Source organism: Bemisia tabaci, chromosome 6 (genome assembly GCF_918797505.1).
Source record: "Bemisia tabaci chromosome 6, PGI_BMITA_v3".
Classification (NCBI taxonomy): domain Eukaryota; kingdom Metazoa; phylum Arthropoda; class Insecta; order Hemiptera; family Aleyrodidae; genus Bemisia; species Bemisia tabaci.
In genome coordinates this window covers 10,666,768-10,692,252 of record NC_092798.1, presented here as the reverse complement: position 1 = coordinate 10,692,252, position 25,485 = coordinate 10,666,768, and the positions used below count along the sequence as shown (strand labels likewise).

General features: G+C 35.4%; 1 protein-coding gene across 1 annotated transcript in view; it reads left to right on the top strand.

Moving 5' to 3' along the window:
• LOC109038612 (cyclin-L2) overlaps positions 1–25,485 on the top strand; it is a 40,660-nt gene that overhangs the window by 9,339 nt on the left and 5,836 nt on the right. Inside the window, exons 3-5 of the mRNA XM_019053716.2 lie at positions 22,334–22,454; positions 23,144–23,208; positions 23,941–24,145. Coding sequence (XP_018909261.2) covers positions 22,334–22,454; positions 23,144–23,208; positions 23,941–24,145 — 391 coding nt within the window. The remainder of the gene's footprint in view (positions 1–22,333; positions 22,455–23,143; positions 23,209–23,940; positions 24,146–25,485) is intronic.

Sequence of the window (25,485 nt, the reverse complement as noted above, 5' to 3'; positions counted from 1 at the left end):
GCACTTAATACGTTTTATGTTGTGTGTTTCTCCTGTTTTGTCGCTTTAAAAGGTACGCGTATGGTTCTGTAAGCCTTGTGTCCACCAGAAAATTCACTTCTCATCTTATGAATGGTTGCCACTGGATAACTGAATATATCACAAAGGGAAAGGTCCTATGTATGATATGGAATGCTTGCAAGTTTAAATCGGAAAAAAACTGCAATATTGATTTTCACTGGCTCCCTGGTGAAAACTTCTCTCCCGTGGCGCATGAATTTCTTATCATTTTATGGTATCGTTCAATCATACAACTTAACACTGTAATTTTGATGGCCTAGGGTCATGAAACTGAAGGTAACCTGTACAAATATGCATTCTTTCTTACCTCTTGCGCTGCTTACTGATTGAGTTTGAGTGTGAGACGGAGGCGCAAGCAAAGCGCAACCTGCATACTTTCTCTCCTGTATGTTCATTCAGTTAAATTTTTTTCATGTTTTGATGTATCACTCAAAGTGTGTTAGAATCGATCTGAAAGAAACATGAAGAAAGCCCTTTTTTAACGGCATTGTCCATTTTGATTATTTTTATGACATCTCAATTATGATATCGCATTAAAATGCTGGAAGGATTCAATCTTTTGTATTCATAGCAATTTCATTGGTTTTGGGGCATCTACTTTTATGCTCCCCAGAGGTTAGTTATCCAATTATTTGTGAGAAGAATCGTCAGTAAATTAGCTGAGAATGTAAATTATATATGCTCTTAGATGCTTTGTATCGAAAAATTCCATAAGGGAAGTAATTTTCAAGGATTTTTGTTGCACTAATTATGCTTTGTGTCGTGTTTCTCCTATTTTATTGTTCAAGTAGGTTTGCACTTGATTCAGTCATTGGTGCTAGTTCTGTAAAGTCTTGTTAGCATTAGAGAATCTGCTGCATATCTTGTGAATGCGTTCAGTCGATTAACCAAGCTAACATCATTGGAAAGTGTCTTCTGTATGATAACAAAGTCTTTCAAGCGTAGATCAAAAACTCAGCTATTGGATGTGCAAACTTATATGGAGTCCCTGGCAAAAACCCTCATCTTAGTCGTATGAACTTATCTCATTTCATATCAATATTAAACCTATCAATCGTTGCTTCTATTTGTCTGGTTCAAATGGTCTCTTTCTTGTCTTTTCTGAGTAATTCACCTTTTATTGATAGCGTGAGCGTGTTAACGTGAAAAACCTGAGATGCATCACAATTGCATGCTTTAAAGCTGTTAATATATTTTGCCATTCCAATATCTTGCGCATTATTCAAAGAATATCGTAGGAAGATTATGTTCTCAGTGTGAAGCTTTATTTGGAAGTGTTATAATTTATGAAAAGGTATTTCAACTGCCTTAGGCAGTGTAACAACCATATTTTTATTGTACAGCAATTACTGAATGCTAGTATGAAAAGACTGAGATAATCAATTTGTATTCCTAGTCATTTCTTCACTGTAACTATCTCCGTAACCTCTAAATTAGTTGCACAAGTTCCCTTTACCACAAGAAGTTCATGGAAATCTCCAAGCTTAAATAATCATAAAATCCTATTTTATTACGCCTCCATTATAACCATGTTCGTCCCTGTTTTTGTCAACTTTTTTTGTTGAAGATCATCTAGAGCACAATTGTTCGAATGCAGTCTTTTCAGAGGTCTTGGGAGTGATCTTGGCAATAGTTCCTGCTTATCAGAGTTGACGCCATTAAATTCTTCTGCAGTTCAACATTTTCCAAAGATGCAATCCAAAGAGAGCCCATATTAAGAAATATGTCTAACTCAGCTATCAGTTCGGAAAATACTTTTGGTCGTAAGAATTTTTAATCACTCCAATAAAGTTATCCATGTAAAAATTTTTTAAGAGTAAGAAATGATCAATCTGTTTGATTAAATTCTACAAATATCCATAATTGTACATGATCAATCTGTTTGATTAAATTCTATAAATATCCATAATTGTACATGCGAAATCCGATTAATTGTTACAGAAGTGATAAACGATGTGGCACAAAGTGGCTTGAGTAGACTTGATGATTGATGACACAGAGATGGGATTTATCATCATCTGAAAGAACTGAAGGACGAATTCGCATTTACATGTGCCTTAAAATGCTTTTTTTAGGCCACTTAGATCGGAATAAAAACCAATTTTTGAGTTGAGAAGAAATGTGCTCGGACAAAAGTGAAATAAGTTGAATAATCAGAAAACTGTAGTCCGTAACTAGTCGCAAGTATTTTTCATTGCTTATATAGAAAATTTTGCTCTGGTGTTCTTCATTTTCAGTCACTGCACGAAGTTTTGTTGGTTCTAGTTCAGTTGTTGACCTTTATCATGAACATTTTGCGGCAATTATTTGAGAAATTTATTGCAAAATGAATCGCATCTAGCCGTCCAATCCTGATATTTTCCTCTAAATGTGGTTTATGTGCCAATGTAAATTGCCTACATTAGAAGACGTATACTGGAATAATATTGGATCGTGTGTTACATCTGTTTAATCAGAGGTTTGGTGAACTACTGTTAAATTTTTCCTTTGCGTTGCCTTTGAATGAGTCAATATATATATTATTTTCTACTTATGGAAGTTGATGTATAGAGACGTAGTTCCCTTCTTGTATAAAATGATAATCTTCAACTTAAAAACTTAATTTTTAGCTATAGCTTTAACTACACTTTGACTATACTTCAGCTATTTCAGTTTGAATATCTTCAATTTGTTGTATCTTTCTTTTTCAAAATTAACCACTCAGAATTTATCCGTAGAGATTGCAGTACCTGGATGTTTTGAAGGGGTGTATAATGTCCGTAACTAATTGTTTTAAAGAATTCTAAAATATAGTTGGACTATCTGCTGGGATGATTGTTGCACTAATCATGGTTATATGTCGTATGTTTCTCCTGTTGTACTGTTACACAAGGTTTTGCACTTGACTTTGTCATCACGCTTGAATCGTTCAGCCTCATTTTTAACCTAATTACGTGTGAATGACTATCTGATCGGTAAAGCCACGGTAACTGGAGAGGATCCTTGATATGACAGTGAAGTCTGCAAAGCATGAATCTACCTTTAATTGCTTCACCTTTTTCTCCTGAGTCTCGCCCGTCTCTGACCGTCATGTGATTACTCATGAAATTCAAACTGCACTAATTTAAGGTCCACCGGCAGAACATTGGATTGTGTATTCTAGGCGATAAGTGAAAGGTTTGATCAACTATCATCACATTTATTCTTCCTATTACTGTCAAGTTATGGAAAATTTGAAAGTCACTCACTTCCTGTCCAAGGAAACTTGCATGGAGTTCTTCTCCTTTCTCTTGTTGAATGTTTGTAACAGAGAGCTAATTTCAGTAATGGTAGAAGCTAAACTAGACACCAATTCAAAAGCTTTTCTGCGGTTTAAGTTTACTCTACCTTTCTAATATAGTAACTTGCTTACGCAACAATTTAATCCAAAGGAATAATTAAAATAATGTAAATTAGCCAGAATATTCCTCCTATCTTTGTTCATTTTGTTCATTAACACCCTGTCTTCTCCTTAGTTTGTCAAACGTACTTTGTTAGAGACTATCTAGAGCACAACTGCCTGAATACTATTTCACATGAGGACATGGGATTTGAAGCTTTGTAGACCTGTCTTGCTGCTGATGTGAGCATTGTTACAGAAATCTTCCTGTTTCCAACGGTTGCAAATGCATGTATTCACCGAAAGAGATTAGTGAATAGTTAAAGCTTCAGAATGGAAATGAATTGTGGCTGTGAAAATATATGTCAATCTGTGGTGCATCAATGTGGAAAATAAGTATTACCGTAAGATTGTATTTTATTAGTCCTAAGAGCAGAGACAAAGGTGGAAGAACGGTGAGGAATGATTTGAACTGATGTATATGAAATATTACATTTTATATTATTGAAGAGTTAATGGTATGTTTTGTGCTGACGTTCACCTTATGCATTATGTTTCAACACCATCTAAATTATGTCAAGAGAAAGCGAATTTTAGCTCATTGTAGTGTAATTCAAATTTGAATGCTGATAGTGTCATCGTAGTTTTTGAAAAAGTATCATGAACCAGGAAGTGATAAATAACTCATCCCAAAAATTTTTCGTTGCTTTTACAGAAAGTTGTGCTCTCGGTGTCTCTGTGTAGGATTACACAAGAAGTTGTGTTGATTTCAGTTCAAACATTGACCTCATCAATGCCAATCATTATTCTATGAGACAAGTAAATGGGAAGACTGTAACACAGTGCGCTGCTCTCCGTGACGAGTCATTTTATTTTTCTCGTAATTCGTTCGCGAATATTATCGCTCTCCAGCCGAGGGCATTTTCATAAAGTATTGGATTGCACATCCCAGGCGATATTTTCAAGGTTTGATGAAATACCGTTTTGGTCATCTTTTATGTCGTTATGTGAGTTAAAAAATATTTGACTTCACAAATAAGCTAAACATGCGTCGATTTTTTTTTCTCATTCCTTTGTTTTTTAAATATCAATTGAAATATTTTCATCTCAATTGTGTTAGAAATGAAACTGCATTCTGACTTTGAGACTCAAGATCTCTAAGTTTCGTTTAAAAACTTCTTATTTTGTGCGTCTTTCAATCAACAAACTAACTTTTTCAAAAAACAGTCTGCAAGGATTGAAACTGTCCCAAGCCAAGTTCAAAGACTGTAGATTTATTTGTTGCTTTTTATTACTGCAGAATTCGAGCTCTTTAACCGACTTTTTCCAGGGATTGTTGTTGCACTAATTTTGCTTTTTGTCATTAGTTTCTCTGGTTTAATATTGACAAAGGTTTGCACTCAATTCCATCATTGCACTTGGTTCTGTGAATCTTACTCTCTCCCAAGAATCCATTGTATATGCCATGGAAGGTTCTCATCGTCTTACTGAGCCTCTGTAAATGGCATAAGTCTTCAACAATGTGGTTTGAATGGCCGTGTAAATATCCTCCCTATGAAGACTTTCACTAGAAATAAACTGGACTGTGTAAAACAGACCACCAACCAGAGGTTTGATGAACTGATGTTCAATATTTTTTTTTTTACTTATAAATGAGAATGAAAACTTAATTTTACGTTCACTGTTATCAAGAAGCTAAAAAAATGAATATTTAGTTGTTTTAACTGTTAAATTTTGGTAGAAGCAAAATAACAATCTGAACTAAAAACTTGCGATATTTCAGTATTAACTTTTAAACTTTTGTGATTTGCTATGTCTTTCACTAATTTATTGTTAAAGGAATAATTGAATATATACCTTCAGAAGAACTCATCGTTGGAAAACCATATTTCCTGGATTTTCTGTAATAAATTGTTATGCAAAATTCCAGTAGGTAAATTGAATTTCTTTAGGAATTAATGTTAATCTAATTTCGATTCTCTGTCGTTTGTTTCTCCTGTTTTTATTGTTACAAAAAGGTTTTGCACCCGCTTTGGGCATTGTTCTCGGCTCAGTGGATCTCTTTTTGCACTTAAATCAACCGCACATCCCGTGATTGGTTTCATATGAATAATCCAGCTTTTGCAAATGAATAACGTCTTCTGTATAAGATTGAAGTCTTCCAAACATAATTAACCGATCGCAGCAACCGAACTTGCGAATCCCTTGGAGTTTCTGGTGATAACCCTACACCTGAATCGTATGAATTTGTTTTCATTTCATTGTATCATTTTATTTGAGTCACTGCCTTTAATTTGATCTCGAGGATCAATTACTCTATGAAAACCCATATCAATTCAGGCGCTCTAGTGTAAAACCGCCGTAAGGTTGACATCTGCATGTAACGTAATATCCTATTAATTGCCTTTGCGATCATGAAGTTTAAACTTTATTTGGATATAATTCTGTAGAATGGTTTTTCATCATCACAATCACTTTAATGTGAATACTGCAGTACTAAACTGCCATACATTGCCTAGAAAGTGAACGTTGTATATTGCTTTATGCATTCATTTCAATGATGCGCCTCACAGTTTTAATCGATAATCGGCTATGCTTGTATCAAGTATTAAATATCCCTAGTTTTTGGACCTCTCCAAGCAAGGTAGCCAATTTTTTATATTGGCATAGTTAAATCATCAATGTGTTCTTGCCTGTGTGTGTTTTGTCAAAGATCATCTAGGACACAACTCCTGGAATGCAATTTCTCTGAGAAAGATTGAAAGCCATCATGTCGGAAAATTTTCATCCAGTCGGTTCCACAGAGAGCAAAAATTTCTCTTCTTAATTTTCCCACAAAACCGCGGCGATTGATGAAGGACATGCAGGACAGCACATTTTTACTGGGATAGAACTCTAAAATCACGGTTATTGGACTAAACATGAATACAGGAAAGAACATGACTTTTGGCGGCTAACGGGGCCAAAGCTTGTCACTAATGACGACCAGGATTACTGCAATTGAACCCATGGCTAATGAGCAATCAAACTTAAGTGGCGCAGTAATAAATGATCAGGGACGTCAACCGTGTAGCCGGCATTAGGAGAAAGTCCTGGCCAAGGAAATCGAGCAACTTGAGTATCTAACATGAGTATCAACATAAATTTTTTTTCACCATTCGTCTCTTCATCCCATTTTTAATGATTCAGAAGAATTGCAAGGAATGACACAATTGACTTGATTGAAAATTTGTTCGTATTTTATCCTGCAACTGCCGCAAGTAAACATCTGTCAGAAAGATGGAGGTACACCATAAGCCCCTAGAATAGCTGAATTTATCATTCTAGAAGGAGAAAACAAAGAGAGAATTGATCGAGTACATTTATTTATCATTGCAGACCAAAGACCAATGGAGTTAAACTTAAAACGGGAGCCCCTACAATAGCTAAATCGATCATTCTAGAGGGAAAAAACGAAGAGAGCATTGATCAAGTTCATTGATTTATCATTGCAGACCAAAGAGAGAGATGAAGACTTATAAATTAAAGAATAGATTATTTAGACTTGTTTCCTGAAGTACAATCTAACTCCATTTAGTTATATTCAAAACAAGAAGTAATATTTGCCAGCAACAAATCTGAAATAGTCCAGTAATTATTTTATTTTGGATGATTGACAACTCTTCGAAAAAAAAATAATTTAGTAGGATGTAATAACTCATTCTAAGTATTTTCATGCTTTTACAGGAAGGTGTGTCCTCGGTATTCTTCCTCGTTGGTTAATACGCTTAAGTGTGTCGATTTTTGTTTATTCATTAAAAGCACCATTGACTATCATCGTATTACTGGCAATGTCATTGGAAATAATGTCAAAACGGATTCCATGCTTCCATGTTCATGTTGGTCGTATTTCTCTGTAAAGAGGTCGGTACGGGAATAAATATCTCCATCTGAAAACATTCACCCTGGCCAAAATTGGAATTGCGCGCTATTGGCGGTAAATTGAAGGTTTGATGAACTGCTGTCCAATTTATCCCTCCATACTGTTTCAAGCGAGTTAATGAAGCTTAATGTTCATTCCAAAGAGGAAACTAACGAAGAGAGCTATAGTCGCTTCTTTGCTAGAAATAATAATTAACTTGGTCAATTATGACTGCAGTTGAAGCTACATTACATCCTGACAGTTCAGTCAGAGATATTTCAGATTCGGAATTTTAACCTTTGTGATGATTTGATGTGAATCATTCACTGAATTGTCATAGAAAAAATAATTCTTAAAGATTTGATCGACTTTGATTCTTAAGTAATATTTTAAATACTTTGCAATGAAGTATATTCAAGAATTCTACTGAGCTAAGTGAATTTCTCTAGAGATAGTATTTAACTAATCATGATCATGTGTCGTATGTGTCTCTTATGGTACTGTTATAAGGGCTTGCACCAGATCCAAGTATCGTTCGTTGGCTCCATGAATCCTTGTTTGCACCCGAAAATCCCTGATTAGTTTGTGAATGGTCTCTATTGATTTATCAAGCTTTTATGGAGGTGATATGATAAGTGTCTTCTGTGAAAGACTGAAGTCTCCGTAGTGTAAGTCATCAGACTCAGGAACTTGATTTGCGGATCTCAAGAAGTCCTGGAGTTTTACTTTCATCTCATTCGTATGAATTTTTTTTGTTTTCATTTCATTTCATAGTATCATTTCTCAAACCATGAAACATAATATTGATAGTGCAGAATCATAAAATTTGTGGAAACCTATAGACACACAGGCATTTGCATTGTGAGCCTCCTTGCATCCTTAGAATAATTTCTGTAAAGTTGACGTGGATCATAATTGCATGGGATGTATTGTTCTATTTCTCCTTGTATTCTGCACTTTTCTTGCAGTCTTTGGAATCGGATGATGCTTCGAAAACCGAATTTATGGTATAAGCGTAACGCAGTAGAAAGACTTGTGGATTTATCTGCTCACAATAACGACCATTTTTATGTAAATACTTTATGATAGAATTGCAAGACGATGCTTAAAGGAAAAGAGTCGCATGTTGCTTTATTCAAAAACTCCAATCATGTGCCTTACTATTTGAATCCAAAATTGGTAGCACTAGAATTAACGATAATTTATTTTTAATTCTTGGACTTCTAAATGGAAAGCGATTCTTTTCGTCCATTTTTATTATTTCTGGAAATTGTGTTTGTGTGCCGTCTTTGTGTCTATTTTGTTGGAGATCATTTGGAGCACAACACGATAGTTGCTGTCTAATGAACAAGCTGAAGGAGTCACGACGCTGTAGGACTTTCTCCCAGTTAATTTGAGCAAGGACCTAGGAACCGTACGTGAACTGTATTTTCCCACGACACCTCTGCAAATAATGAGAACATGATAGACACCATGAAACTGCGGGATTGAATCAATGTAACTCTCATCGGATCCAATATCATCATGGAAACTCGAAAATTCCAACAACCGGCAAAGCAGAAAAAGCCTGTAATGAACTTAGTCCTCAATGCACCTATAGTGAGCCCATGGTTAACGAGGAGTCAAAGTTGGATGGTGCTATTACAAATGATCAGAGATGTCAATCGCTGCCTTCACGGGGAAAAGAAAAATGTGGTACTTAAGTATCGAACATTAGTCATTAAATTTTTTCCCTCTAACTACCTACTTTGAGTAAATTGAATGATGCTCCATAAATTGTAAAAAATAATCAAGAGAGCCCACCATATTCCTGTTATTAAGTCCGTAGGACAGGTATCATAAAATTTCCTCAAGGAGAAAGAGAGAATTGCTGAGGTGTCTTGAGTTGAATTGCATTGCATTAGATCTGTTGTTTTCATCATCTGTGATGAAGAAAGGAAATTAATTAAATGACTAAGTTGAAAGAATAGTATTGGAAGGAAGGAATCAAGAGAAAAAAATCGAATAGAAATATCTTGTAGCGAGTTTTGACCAGAGTTTTAAGATGCAATGTGAGGTTATTATTTTTTTGTTGGAAGCAAAAATTTAAGCCGCTAAGGCAACAATCCTGTGCAAATACCAATTCGTCACAGTCGCGAAGTCCAAAATTTTTAGACAGGTTTAATCCAAGATTCAGTAATTCATTCTAAGTATTTATCATTGTTTTTACAGAAATCCGTGCTCCGTTCTCTCTCATCAGTTCGTATGGAAACAGAGTGCGCACTTAATTGTCATTGTTGACCTCATCAATTACTCCCATTTGATCGAGCAATGTTCGAGAAATTTGTCACAGAGCACTGTTCTTCCTTGAATTTCGGTCTCTTTTTTCCCCCCCCCTCTAACGTGGTTTGCGTGCAAGTAGAAATCGTCAGTCGAGGACTTCTACCCAGGCAAAGTTGGATCATGTTTTGATGGCGTTCAATCGAGGTTTGATGCACTGCTGTTTAATTTGTATTTCGATTTTCACTCCAGCGAGCTGCAAAAGAATTTTTGTCAACGGTACGAATGAAAGCTTATGAAGAATCATTATCACAATCATCATGCCGAATTTTCGAATTTCAACCGTGGTTGACGCTTAACTACATTTTGATTTAAAGACCTGAGTTATCTCAGTTTCGCATCTCTAACTCTCATCTTAAGGAGAATCAGAAATGATTTGAATCATCTAGTTACGATGAAAAGTCTCTAAACCATGAAGCTTTGAACGAGCAATATTTTATTTTTATCTTGACGCTTTGGTGAAAAAGTAAGTTTTTAAACTTTTTTTTCACCAACAGCAATGAAGATTTCTAAGATTTTAAACTTTTTCCACCGGTAGAAATGAAGATTTCTATCTGAACAATTTTATTTTATTAGGGATTAATATTGAATTATCTGCCGTGTATGTCCTGTGTTTCTCCTGTTTTGTTGCTCTGCAAGGGTCAATTTCAGTTCATTCAACGCACATGGTTCACTAAGACTCACTCCCACCGCCGAATCTACTGAACATAATTGGAACGGTTCCAGTTGATGAATAAACCGAGTCTCTCTGATTTAAGAAAATCGTTTAATCAATACCAAAGGTCTGAGTGTAGACCGCAAAACTCAGCAGTAACCATTTTCACCGGCTTGCGAGCAGATATGTACCATTCATCTTTGTTGTTTGATTTTTTAATTTCATATTATCATTCATTGATCAGTCACGATCTATCGCTTTAAGTGAAAGTGCAGTGTACGCCTAAGTGTATAGGATGATATAACTTTATTCTCATTATTTTCGTAACTTACACATTTAAAGCACATTACAGTTGTGTGCTCCATATGCTGACAACTAATAACTATGCGTCGGATTTTTTTTTTTTCTCCAAAACAACCCACTTTCAAGCTTTATGCAGCTGTACATTGTGATGTTTTGTAGTTGCATAAAAGATACATGAATCTGCCCATCAAAGAATAGTTCATAGTAACTCTATCATTGTTCTCAATAGTGACAACAAAAAATTGACTGGAAAAGCACCTATTACGTATTACATCTGTTTCATTTGAACTAAATCAGATTTTACTCTGGATTATAACTTTTTTTCGTTCATTTTTTCTTTTCTTTCTGTTCTGTTCAGCATCACCGTGTTTCTTTCCTTTTGTTTTGTTAAAGCCAGTCTAGAGCCCATAAGACTATGTTTTTGCACCAGAGGAATTAGATTATTGGAATATCTTTTCAAAGGATGGTCGCCAGTTTGATCAATCATTGACACAGATGTAGATCCTGAATTTATTGACCTCCCAAAACCTCGAGATTGGAAAAGACCTGAAACAACGTTATTCTCGGAACGATCGGCAATAATAAAATAAAAAACCAGGATGATTAGAGCGCAGTACCTCCTCAGTCTCAACCAGCTAATGAACTTTACATCCAATTAAGAATTTACAATTGTTGAGAAAAGAAATTTTAATGCAAACCTAAGGGAATCGAGGAATTTTAGAAAAGCAAATCTGGAAGCATTTTTGCGCCACCCGAACGGAGACTAAGTATTCTGTAGTTATATTTAATTTATCTCAACTAAAAGTTATTGTAAACTCAGAACAGTTTTAACTGAAAACTGAGCTCAAAGAAGTTGAAGAATGAATTTGAAAGAAGACCTAGTGGAGATCTCAAGAGATTAATCATAACTTAGCAGGTCCACTAATTAAATCATTTTTAGATAGAATAAATGAAAATCAACAGAGACGAACTTAATTCTATCATTTCAATGAAGGAGAAAATTTTTTGTTTCAGCAGTCAAAAAAATCTTAAAGAAAGCATTGAGTGAAATATCTACTGAAATATGTAGCCAGAACCGCCAACTGCAGATATTTAGTTAGTGTGAGAATCAAAGAGCTTTATTTCGTGGAAGTGTCAGTAATCCATGAATTTTTCTTCACTTGTAAGAAAACTTAAAAAGTTTTAAGTTCTGTCCTAAACTAAGACTCGATAACTTATCGCAAGTGTTTTTCATTGGTTTACAGCAAGCTGGGCGTATGGTGTTGCTCGTCAGTTCATAAGCTAAATATGTGTCATTGTTAGTTAATTTTGACCTCATCAATGACCTGTGTCACTTCTTCGGGCAACATTACCGGAAAATCATGCCGAAGTGCACAACTCTGTTTCCATCAATATCGGTCAACTCTTCCTCTAACATAATTTGAACGCGAGCGTTTATCTTAAGTTGCTGACGTCTACTCAGATAATATTGGATTGTATCTTATTGGTGTCAAATGAAAGGTTTGATGAACAGTTGTTCACTTTTTCCTCAATTTTCACATCGGTGAATTGAAAAATATTTTGCATTCACTGCACGTTATAAACATGCGAAGAATATTTTTTCTGGCATACTATCATCAGGTCAAATCGACGAATTTTAACTCTAAGCTATCTCCGTTTTTATTTTGTATCCTGAAGTCATTACTTTAGGATCAACTTAAATGATCAACATATTTCTAAGTTATGAGGAAAGATTTCAAGTTTTTCACTCAACTCTAAAGAGATTAATTCTCGATTAACTGTTAATTATTTCTAAAAGAATTACTCAAATTGAACTTATTTCAAACCACATCAAATTCAAATCACCGAGACCTTCTTCACTAATTATTGAAGAAATCTATAGAATCAATTGAGTTTTCGTAGGGATCAATGTTGAACTAACCGCTCTAAGTCCTGTGTTTCTCCTGTTTTGTCGTTTTCCAAGGGTTGATTCCAGTCAGTTCAGCAATCTCTGTTTATATATGCCTGGTTCCCATCAGAAATTCCACCGCACATTTACGGAATGGTTCCAGTTAATCGACCAAGTGTCCGTATTTTAAAAGTCTTCCATTTGTTACTGACGGCCTCATAATTTATAATCCAAAACTCAGCAGAAGTTATTTTCACCAACTTGGGCGGAAACCCTTCGCTTTTGTCGTATGATTTTCTTTTTACTTATATTATCCATTTTATGAGCTTAAATTTTGATGGCGCACGATGCATAATGTATATTTTTTAATCGGGGCACTTGATCCGTGTACTATCCAGTGCCTCTCCACGGAAAACTCAGCTAAATGATTGTTTTAATATATTACCAAGACGCATCTAATTTATTACAATTTTTTTAACTCTTCGCCAGCATGAAACTTATCTAGATTTCTTTTGAATATAATTCACTGAAGAAATGTTCTCAACACGTGTCATTGACACTATTGTATCGCCTCTTGGTGATAAAATAGCAATACACTAATTAAAGAAATTTGATTTATCGGCACATTAAAGCAGAGTAATTTAGTGGCTGTGCCCATTAACTTTCCTCTGAAAATTGATTTGACAAGCAGGATCTGATACATATTGATCTTGTCGTCACGAAGTAACCAAATTTTTCTTAATTTTTTTCCCCCCCGTGTTTAGCATTGCGGTCCTTCTGTTGTTTTGTTAAAGATCATCTAGGGCCTAAATATTGAATGGTATCCCAGAAGAAGACATTGAATGACCATGTCAGAGGATTTTTCTCAAGTTGATTTGCGCTTTGGTCCGGACAAAGTTCTTTAATACGATTTTTGCTGAAGTCTCAACTTTGGAAAGGACAAACAAGTCAATCTAAGGCAAAGACTGCCAAGAGAAGATCATAAACACGGGTCTTCACATTCTCATTTTCAACAGAAATTGAATTAAGTATAAATCAATGGAAATAAAGAAATTTGGAAAAGCCAATTGGAACGCGCATTCTCACAGCATCGGGATGGAGAATAAGTATCCTCTAGTTACCTAAGTATATACCTTTCCAACAGTTTTCAGTGAGCTCTAAGAATTGTAACTAATAATTTGATAAAGTTAATTGAAACTTATGAAAATCACAAATCATTAGAAATAATTTTTTTTGATGACTCATATAACATGGTAAAAATTTTCGAGTGTAATCATGACCTATGAGTTGAATTGATTTTATCATTCAAAAAAAATGAAAGGACAGAGAATGGAGAGAGAATGGAGAGAGCCAAGATCGTAGTATATATATTCATTAAATACTACTTGATAAAAGCAAATTGACACAATCATTCTGAAACAAACGGAAATTGAGAACTGAAATGATTAGAATCAATAGAGAATCCTTGAAAGCAATTTGAAAGCATTTAGCTTTTGTGAGTAATGGGAGAGATTAATGCCATTGTAATAAAATTGAATGAGTTTTTTATTCTGGCACAACAGTTAAATTCGACTAGGAAGTCCTTAAACAGGATTCAATAATTCACTCCTTGTGTTTTTCATTGTCTTTACAGAAAGTTTCACTCTTGGTGGTGCGCCTCACTGGTTGAAACACTAAAGAGTTGGTCGATTTTAGTTCAATTTTTGACTTTGTCAGTGATCTCTTGTCATTTTATCGAGCTATTTTACCGGAAAATTACGACAAACCGCACCACTCTTTCATCAATATCGGTCGGTTCTTCCTTTTAATGCGGTTCGTTCGCGACAATTAATCTCCCGACGTCTACCTTTACCCAGACAATAATGGATCGTATCATACCATCATCAAATCAAAGGTTTGATGAACTGTTGTTCAATTTGTTTTCCCTATTATCATTTCAGTGAGATACTAAACATTTTGTGTCACCGTAAAGCAAGTACTTAAAAAAAAAATTTTTTCCTTCAGTGGTTGCAATTTTACTCAACAATTTTGAATTTCAACTGCAGTAAAAGCTTTACTCTACAATGACTAAGAATTGAGGCATCTCAGTTTTTTCATCTTAAAGTTAATACTTTTAAGACTAACCCAAAATGTCCTCTAATATGATTTTAAATAAGGAGAAAGGATTACAGGTCATTCTCTCAACAACTGAAACGGAATCCTAAATCCATTCAATGATTCTACTATCTTTATATAGTTATGTTTGTAGACTCTCTTCGTTAGTAGTTAAAAAATTATCCTAATCAAGGAATTTTACTCTTATCTCGATTATTGAACAGTTGAATCTATTTAGGGATTAATGGAGAACTAACTACGTTTTATGTCCTATTTGTCTCCTGTTGTGTTGTTTTAAGAAGGTCGATTCTAGGTCGGTCATCATTCTCTGAGCACTAAGTCTTGCCCCCTGCAGAACATTTTCGGATAGTTCCAGTTAATTGTTAAAGCAATCCTGTCGGATTCAAAGGAGTCTTCTGTTTCATACTGAAGGCTACCAAGCGTAAATCCGGGAAAGGAGCTATGGTTATTTTCAATGGCACCCGTATGGAAATCCCTGATCTTTGTCGTATGATTTTTGATTTTTTTCATTACACATTATCATCCAACTTATAATCTATTGCGTCAGTTTTGACGCAAAAAGATCTCTTAACATCAATAATATTTTAACTGATGGGCAGTATGTATGCTGCATGTTTGGAGTATTCCTGACCATGTTATTACTCTGCAGCATTTTTTGTAGCCCTTTGCCAACTGATAACTATTAAAACATCAGATTGGATAAAACCACAAAAAAGCTGCATTAACGGCCTTGTGCAGTTCCATGAATGTTTTTGCATCTATTTTTGACGATGGAATTACTGATTAAATGAGGTTAACTTCGAGTGATAACGTACATCATGATTTTACGTTGCTTACATATACATGGTTTAATACTTTGTACCATGAATCGGCTGAACAGCCATGTAATTTTACTCAATTCTTAGATTCGCCCTAAGTAAATATCCAAATAGTCTTATTCCATTTTTTTTCTTCTTTTTTTTCCCCATAATTATCTTGTACCTCTCTTATTTTGTTAGAGATTATCTACAGCACAACTGACCTGATGAAATCATACTTAAAGGACAACTGTGATCATTTTTCTCCAGTTCATTAGAGCCTAGACGAAAGCATAGTTCTCAGTATACTTTTGTCTTCAAGCCTGCTTTTCGGAAATGATAATTAATAACATAATCCAGAGATAAACAGCAAAGAATTATACATCGGAAAATTTTGAGCCTGTTTCAAACTTTTATTCAACCTGCAAATAACCGAAGAATCATATTGACGGAAAACAAGGAATATTGACGAGCCAATATGAATGCATCGTGCAACATAAAAATGATGAATAAGTATCATGCAGTAATTCAAGTATATTTTCAATTAAAAAATATTGTCTGAAGAGTTCTGACAAAGTTGAAAGAACAGTGAGAAACAGTTGAAGTCGAATGAATTTTGTGGCTTATCTACTACCTCTCTATTACGAAGACTTGTACTCTAAATTGTAAATGTTCATGAAGATTGAAAGTATCATGTAAAATTTTTCTAGTCGCATGTTTTTAAAGCAGAAAGTGACTATCATTGTGACTAAAGCTTTGTATGTTTGGAAAACTGAGAAAATAATCCGTGAAAGCTGAAGTTAAATGTTTTATGTAAATCTGACCTCCAAAGCACTTCAAAGAGGATTCAGACTGTTTCATGACAAGTCTAATTTTTGCTTAGATGAAATTAATCTGAATTCTGATCATTTTTCAAGTTATTTTTTAAAAGTTCTAGTTGTTGAGAAAGTCAAACCAACTGAGAACAAGGATCATCAACTCATTCCAAATATTTTTTATTGTTTTACAGGATATAGTGCTCCCTGGTTTCGTAGCAAATTTATAACATGAAGTAACGTTTATTTAAGTTCTTTCATTGACTCATGTCTTTCCGTCAAGCGATTACACAGGGTAATAACCTCTCAGTACGCCACTGTTTCGTGTTCAATCTCGGATCGTATTTCCCAATTCTCTGGTCCATGTAAGAACGTAAATGGCATCCAGCTAAAGATGTCTTGTGTGAAATAATTTTACTACATTTTCCAGGCGATTAGTTCAAGGTTTGATGATCAACGGTTTCATTATCTTTCATATTTCCATCAAGTAAGTTTCAAATTATCTAGCGATCTTCGCTGAATGAAAAGTTGTGCAGAATTTTTCCTCTTTCTCATTTGCTCAATGATAATCATAAATGTTGCATAAACATATCAATTTCCAATTAAGCTTAACTGCATTTAGATTAATAAAACTCGGAGTCTCTTAGTTTCTAATACTTGAGTCCAAGAGAGATTGCTTTCTTTCAACTGAAAATTCTCTGTGGAACTATCCGAAATTACTGAAAAAATTCATAGCTGAGATGCATGAGCATGGATGTTCTAGAACATATCAAGCCAAATTCCTTGAAGCTACCTCAATGTTTTCATTGATTAATGTGGAATTGTTTTACCCTCTGTCGTGTGTCTCTCCTGTTTTATCGTTTTTAAGGATCACGGTTGATAAGATTATTGTTCGTGAATTTGGTGGGCATTCTGCTGTTAGAGAATCTATAGCAAATACCTCTGTTCCAATTGTTCGTCCGAGTATCACTGTTCAACTAGGGTCTTGGAAGATACCAGTCAGAAAGATTCCAAGTGTCAATCAGAGATCTGGACCCCCTTGGTAAAACAATAAGTCTTTCGTTGTTTGAATATTTTTTCATTTCATTGAATTATTCAGTTACAAGGCTCATCGCTTAAATTTTGATGGCGCAGAATCAATGAAAAGTCATTGCCAATTTTATTCGGTATTAATTTATGAAAAGCCAGTTTCAATTGCCCAGTGTAACACTGCAGGCATTCTTCCGAACATGAGCCTCTTTCACAAGTAAACGGAAATGCTTTGCTTTGATTGAAGAAATCTTGCGCAGTAGTATTATCAGTATTATTATTACTGTCAAGCTCTTTAAAACAAACGTTCATAATAGGCACCAATTTTTCATTACAAGGAATCCATGGATTAAAATAATTAAATTTGAGACATAGATCATTAAATTTTTCATTTACTGTTACCATTGTGTTTCTCCCTTGTTTTGTTGAGCGCATTTTGTCAGAGACTATCTAGAGCATGACTGGCGGAGTGCTATCCCACAAGAAGACACAGGAGTCATTCTATGGCAGGACTTACTCAGCCTGAATTAGCTTAGCTCCAGAAATAGTCCCCGAATTTAATACATTTCTGGAGGTCCTATTGAGGAGCAGTCGATTTCCAGGAATGCGTATTTAAAGCAGTAAGATTTAATTTAATTACCTCTAAATGATTAAAATCAAGCTGGAAGTGGGGAGAACATATTTTTGATCTATTGGATTAAGGTTTTTTTGATGAATACTTACATAGTTATGAGCACAAGAAACTCCTTTCAGATGAAGATGGAAGGTATTGAAGAACCTTTACCATGCTAATTTTACAATTTAAAAGACAAGATTAAGCAGTTTGTGTGAGCATGTGTTTTAAAAAGCGTTTCCCTCACGGATAAGACCATGTCCAAAACTACAGACTCTTGCCAAGGTTAGAAACTTGTCTTTCTGCTCGAATCTTGAAGTCAGAAGTTGAATATAGATCCCACAAATCAAAAAGGAAGAAAACCCTACTAACGTCAAAGTTTCTCGGAGTTTAATGATGAATTTATATCTCATTGTTTCCTGCGTTTTCGTGTGTTGTGTTTCTCCTGTTTTATTACCTCGTAAAGGTTGCGCTCGGCTCACTCCTGGTTTTCGGCTCAGAAAGGCTTATCCCTACCGTAGAGACCACCTAACAACCTGCTATCGATTCCAGTTGATCAACCAAGCCTCTCTGAACAGAAAGAGTCTCTTGAATGAAACTGAAATTAATTATCAATGGCTTGGCGTCTTATCTGTGCTAAGTAGCTAAACCCAGCAGTAGTGCTCCCCTCAGACCTGCTGGCTGAAAGTCGTCATTCTCAGCTAATGAAGTTGGTTTCACTCGGTAGTATCTCTCAAACACATTTACGTATCAATCTTGGCCTTTATCCTGATTCTAAGGAATCATAACTTGCGAAAGAATGGGTGCATGCCCAAAGTACTTATTCACCTCATGTTATTATTTCACCTTGTTGGTGTTGTAAACCTTAAGCTAACGTGCAAAAGTATGGGTGCTTACCCAACTTGTTTTGCCTCATCTGTTGACCTTGCCTTGTTGGCATTTGAAAGTTTATCTGAAGCTAATCCGCAGAAGTATGAGCACTTGCTCGAAATACTTTTTGCTTTATCTAATGCCTTGTTGGCGTTTTATATATTAAAGACCTACCTGCTGAAGCATGGGTGCTTGCTCAGCGTACTATGTCTCTTCCATTCACTTTGCCTTGTTGGCGTTAGAATCTAAATCGGAAACTCATTTGCAAAAGCATGGGTTCTTACGCAAGATACTGTTTGTCTAATCTACACTTTGCCTTGTTGGCGGTTATTTTTAACTTTGAATTGCAACTCAGTTGCATTCATTATCTCTACATCCAAATTCTCTGCTGTGCTGTTCGTAGCACATCGCGATTTTACAACTTGACGAATGCTAAATGAATATAATCATAATTCTTCTAGAAACTGCTTTGTGCAGTGTATGCTATCAATTAAAAGCTCAATGCATATTATGAAATGAAAAGCTATAGTAGGAGGAAGTGAACCTTCCAAGCAACTTGCTTAGTAATTTCATAAGTGCGTCCAACACTATTAATTAATGGGCTTTTGCCTGAACGATCTATTTTCCTGAACTTTGGATTTCCCTTAGTGGAATAAGTCGAAATTTTTGTTTTCTTTTATTTTTATTTTTTATCACCCTTTTTCTCCCTTATTTCGTTGGAGTTTATCTAGAGTGCAACGATCCCATTACCTGTTGGCGTAGCTGACACAGAGCTTACTTGAGCATCGGCATGGAAACCTGGAAATTTACCTGACCTGAACAATTCTTGAAGCCCATTGTGCATTCACCAGTATCCTGAAAAACCTGCTATATCAGTATGGAAAATATTAATGGTCTCGGAGGCAGTATGGAAGGAAATGGCTTTGTCTAGGAACTCCTTCAACATCACCAAGGAAGAAATTGTTGCTGTGACGATAGATAGACTGTATTCTAAAACGCCTGCACCAATACGAAAGATTATACATATGGCTCTTGAAGAATGCCGAAAGATTAAGTCTATGATTTGGATTGCCTGCAACGTACAAATGGAAAATAATTATTGGCATAAGAATTAACGTAATTGCGTCCTAGTCGATCAACCAGCTCAAAGAAGGGTAAGAATTTATTAAATTAAGCAAATTCTCAATTTGTACATTACTTACCATCAACGATTAAAATGAACTTCTTAGTGAACCCCTAAGTGTGCAGCTCTGAAAATGTGTGGCATTTGTTAAATATTAATCATTTAGTCACCCTTGATACTTGCCTGAAATGCCTCTAAAAATAACGATGATTAGAGCGGTATGGAAAACACCACTAACTGATCATTATTTAATTGTAGATGTTGCAAAGGTCCGAAGCCCTACAATAATCTAGTAACTAATACTACTGAAAGTCAGTATCCCGCTCCTCATTTTTTTTTTCATCATCTTACATATCTCGCTCCTCATATTTGTTATCATCTTTACAGGAAATTGTGTTCTTCGCGGGATAATGTGAACAGTTTTATCAATTTCAGTTCCAAAATCAACAGCCTGCACCATTGCGCCAGGAAAAATCTCTGGATATTTATTTGCGAATAATTAAAGGATTTTAAGGCTTGGACAGCAGATAACTATTGCACAAAGCTGAACTTTTCATCGATCTTGGTCATTTTTCCCCTTTTATGCAGTTTCTTTGCTAGCTTCAATCTGAAGTCTAAGACAATGGCATTAATTACCGCTGCCGTTTTATCTAAGGTCTAATACAGGTATCTGTAAATAATCTATTTTTTTTTTCTTGCCTGTGTGCTACTGAATATTTTGCTCTCATCATTAACGATAAACTCGTGATTTATGATTGCTACCACCAAATCAATTACGATTGTTCAAAATTGTTGAATTTTCGTCTTAACGAAGTCGGACAACGTACAAGTATTTTGTGGAGACTTTCTCTGAACATACATTAAGTTGTATGGCTGTCGTTTTTAAAGTTATGTCAAAAGGAACCCTCAGTAATTATCATCACTGTTTCGAGGGCTTATCACAGACTTCCTTATACAATTCAAAATGAAGAATTCAGATAGCCAATGACAACGCTTTAAGGATTAATGTTAAACATGTTTCGCTTTGTGTCGTGTTTTTATCCTGTTTGTCGCCCAGCAAGGATTGTATGCCAAGTGATCATCGAACTCGGCTCCATGAGGTTTGTCCCCACCAAAGTATCCAATGCATATCCTACAAGTGATTACAATTGATCGACCAAGCCTTGTTGATTGTAAAGCGGCATGATGCACAAATTTCTCCTGTCTAAACTTCGAAACACAGCGAACAATATCTCATTGGTCCCTTGCTGAGACTTAGCAAACAGGGTTCCTATCAACTTTCCAGCCGGTACTCCGCACCTCCAACGTATGAATTTTTTTAATTAATTTCATTGTATCATTTTAACAAATAACTCTCAATTCAAACTGCGTGCCCTCTTTTTTCTTTGTTTGGTTAATTTGCTTCCAGATGTAGGAGTTAACCAAAGCATATAACAAATGTATATTAATGCACTATTGTGAATTAAGCCATAACTCTCGCTAATTTTGTATGAAATTTTGATGTCTCACGAATTCTTGCAGCAATTGCACCTTGAACTCAAGGAATCTCTAAGGAGCTAAGACTCTGGTTAATTATATTCATAAATTCAATCCTAATCTATGTATAAACAATTTAATTTCATCCGCCTGATCTTTGTTCACTTCAGTGTGCAATATTGTAAACTAAGTACTTAAGTTATTCTGTATAATTGTTAATTCATGACATGTTTTTTCTGGTATGGTAATTTTAATTGACAGTTGATGATTTTAATGTTCGATAACGGCTACGTCAGCAATCTCACGTATCCAAACTTTGTGGCATTTTTATATCACTTGTAAAGCACACGAGATGTCCTGCATCCGATGGTTTTCAATGAACTGAACAGCTCGTTACTCAATTCTGTTTTCTCATTTATAAGTTGGTTCTCATCGGAACGTGAGTATATCTAATGTATCGAATCAGTATCCAGCAATCAACCAAAAGGCTCATTTTTTTTGTCTGTTATGGGGTGAAGACTCCTTTGATTATATTTTTTATTACATTATGTTTTAAGTTTGTCTAGAGGCATAAGGTATATTTTCAGCTAAAATGATGCAAGGTGTCGAAGAGAACAAATTTAATCATTTTAGTCATAGAAAATAACTTTCTCCATAGAAGTATGAAAACTGCAGCGAAATCAAATCCGTGGCACAAATTCTGGGATTTTCTTCTTGTTGCAAAGCCAAGCGAGTTTCATGTGCCACTGGGAGGCTATCTCAGAATTTCTTGCTCACCTTAAACTTGAGAATCCTGCCTTTCAAACTTGGTGACCAGATTTGTCCCAGGTAGTACATCTTCAGTGAACCATGAGAGAGAAATTTCTTGTTTTTGGTATTACAATGGATTTACAAGAGAAGAATTTTTGAACGAGATGAATAAGGATGAACAAAGAAATTAACTAAAACCAAATTATTTCAGACCTCTGCTGGATTTAAATTAATTTTGTTTCTTTCTCTTTTTTTTTGCAGGAAAATTCAACCCATGATTCCAGATCAAAATTATTTCGCGCTGAAAACGCAAGTCATCAAAGCTGAAAGACGAGTCTTGAAGGAGCTGGGATTTTGTGTTCATGTCAAACATCCTCACAAGGTATTGTATTTTTTTCTTGTCCACTAACCTTATTCCTCCAAGTAGTTTAATCGTATGTGGTGAACCTTAGGTTTCCCCCTTTGAAAACAGTCCAGACAGAATTTTGAACATTTTCCAATCCCTTCAAGCATCTCTAGTTTTGCCAAAGAAGTTGAAATATTTCAACCACAGTAAGGTGAATATTCTAATGATTTTCTACTCATTTTGCCTCCAGCGTAATGCTTTGGCAACCTTGAACTGACATTTTTAATACCCTATAAAATGCACCCTAGCAGATCCCGCCCCCATTTATACTGGTACATATTTGTTCCAATATGTGTTAAAATTTTTGTTTTACTTCTGCTAAAATTATTGACCATTTATTTTCTTTCTAATTTTGGAATAGTCTGAAACACGCAGTATCGCAGGCTCTGACTCCATTCCCTTTGGAGGGTGTTGTAAATTTTCTCATATGTTGATAAAACACACATAGCATCACCATTATCGTTCAGGAGATATTGTAGCCTATTAGCTAATTCATCTTATCAATAGAATTTTTCAGTCCTAAGGATAATTTTTCCATTTGCTCTACCAACAATGCAAATGACCTAACTTAATGTCGATCATTGATTGATTTAATAATTCTGAAATATTTTCTCTCCAGGGCTTCTAATAATGTGAAGTTTTATGATAGTTATTCTATTTTTCAGATTGTTGTCACTTATCTACAAACCCTAGGATTTGAAGAGAATAGGAAACTACTGCAAATGGCATGGTAAGAACTTTTCCCCTCTCTTTAAATAATGTTTTCTCAAACCCTTAGGGTTTTTTAGTTCTTTATGTACTCCCTGCCAATGTTTTGATTGCTCCCCTGAAGTCAGAAAAGTGTGCCAAAATGTTGCAAATTTTGCAATGCCTTAAACCACACCAATTACCGGCAGCGTACTCGATATTGATAACTAATTTTGGAGCAACTGATAAAATTGGTCACTTTGACTGGCTTGGCAGCGAATTCATGATTTTTTAAATTTCAGAAATATGAGTGCTTACGTTTGAATTTATACATTGCTTTTGGATTATTATGTTTTCAACTAGTTAGCCGGAGCCAATTAAGTTAAATGACCCAAAAATCTTTAGCTGCAGCTTTTGCTATTACACAAGAAGCATCATGTGAACAAGTCAATCTTTCAGTTGGAAAATTACCTAACAAGGGGTTTTTACAATTTTTATTTTTATGCATAGAGAAACAATCCTTTTCTGGCTGTTGCGCAGTTTTTGTCTCCCGAGAAATTTTATTTTACTAGATGGGGGGTTTTCGAACTGAGAGATTCGCTCATTACTCTTTACTATCATCATACTGCCTTAGCACTCAGCCAAAATTTGCAGATTCATTGAAGTCGTATTTAGGTGTGGTTAAAAATAGCCAGTTCAATTCAGTTTACTTATCCTCTTGATGTCTAGTCTGATATTTGGTGTGAGATTCAGTTTTTTTCTCCCTTTTTTGCAGGAATTACATGAATGATGCCCTGCGGACAGATGTGTTTGTACGGTATCAACCTGAAACTGTGGCCTGTGCGTGCATTTACCTAACAGCACGGAAATGTAGGATACTATTGCCCAAGGAGCCTCCCTGGTTTATTCTATTTGGTGCTACAGAACCTGAAATCCACGAGATTTGTAAACAGATCCTACGCCTCTATACCCGATCCAAGGTGTGTTGAATGTTTTTTTTCAAGTCTTAAATTAGGTCACTACCCGTTGTTTATTTCTTTCATGGAGTCGCCCTCAGTATTCCCTGATTGACCTTAAATTTCGGTCTGTAAAGACGGCTGCATGAATTTCCCTGTATTTTTCTCGGGAGTTTAAAATGTAAGCCTCTATCCTCAATTGTTTTTCGTTTTTCTTTCTCCCTGCATACAAACAAATCAATTATTATAGCTCGAGTTGCTCAAGTAACGCTCCAAGATGTTTAAAGTTGACCTCTCCCTCCTCCAGAATTCAATTAATGTCTGGTGACATGTTTTTGCCCCGCATTTTGCATCATTTAAGCCCCTGCATAAAAGTAATATCATTAGTTAGTCTCAGTTGACCTCAAGGCTCCCGACTAATGAGAAAACTCTAATAATGGACCGATTCATGCTTTAGTATGAGTTAGCTATTTGTGTATGTCATTATCTCGCAGGAATCTATTCCAGTTAAACACAGAGAAACAGAATTGAAATAATACCCCTGTCGAACCGGAGGCAATATCTTGCTAAGTGATTTTGCGCCATGAACAGCATTGCCCTGTAGACTTGATTATTGAAGTCGCACTGCGATAAAGACTTCCAAATTAAGTCACTCAATTAAGGAAAAGCATCCATTGATGTCTGTGGACCATGGCGGTGTCATATTTCATGCATTTTCATTGTGTTCTCCAGCAAGGTATAGTGTGGACTGGATTGATAAAAAAGTTGGTGGTGGCCAATTGGAGATTTGTATCTGCCACTAATTCACGAGTGTTTAAAAAGCAACCGCTACTGTCCATTTTTTTGTTCATTCCAAATATTTCCCTAAAAGTGGTTCAATATTTATGTCCTCTGGCTGAAGTTAAAGTCCCTCTTAGCTGAATCTTAACGCAATTCGCTATGAAAGGGCATTCTACAGTGCTGTTTCCAGTTATTAATCTCGGAAGACTGTCAAATCTTAATTTGTCGCCGCCAACCGTTTTTTCTCCAAGTTCTGAAGTTTTTATTTTTCTTCTTTCTTGATACTATCAAAATTTTGAATCTAAAGCAGTCAATGACAATCAAAACATTAACACAAACTAAAGGATACAATTTTGCCACTGATACTTAGTCTTAGATATACTTTAAGATTCGGTAGCGATGCTTTGTTCCGATTACCAATCAAAATTTTCAATAGCACTTGTGTAAATTTTATAGCTCAGGGGATATACCTGCAGAAAGTTGAAAATAATGCAAGCCCTGAGTGAGTTCGGTAAGTTAGGAGGGTTATCTAACTGCTATCCATCCGTTAAGTGCGCACCGGCTTGAGCGATGTTGTACAACGT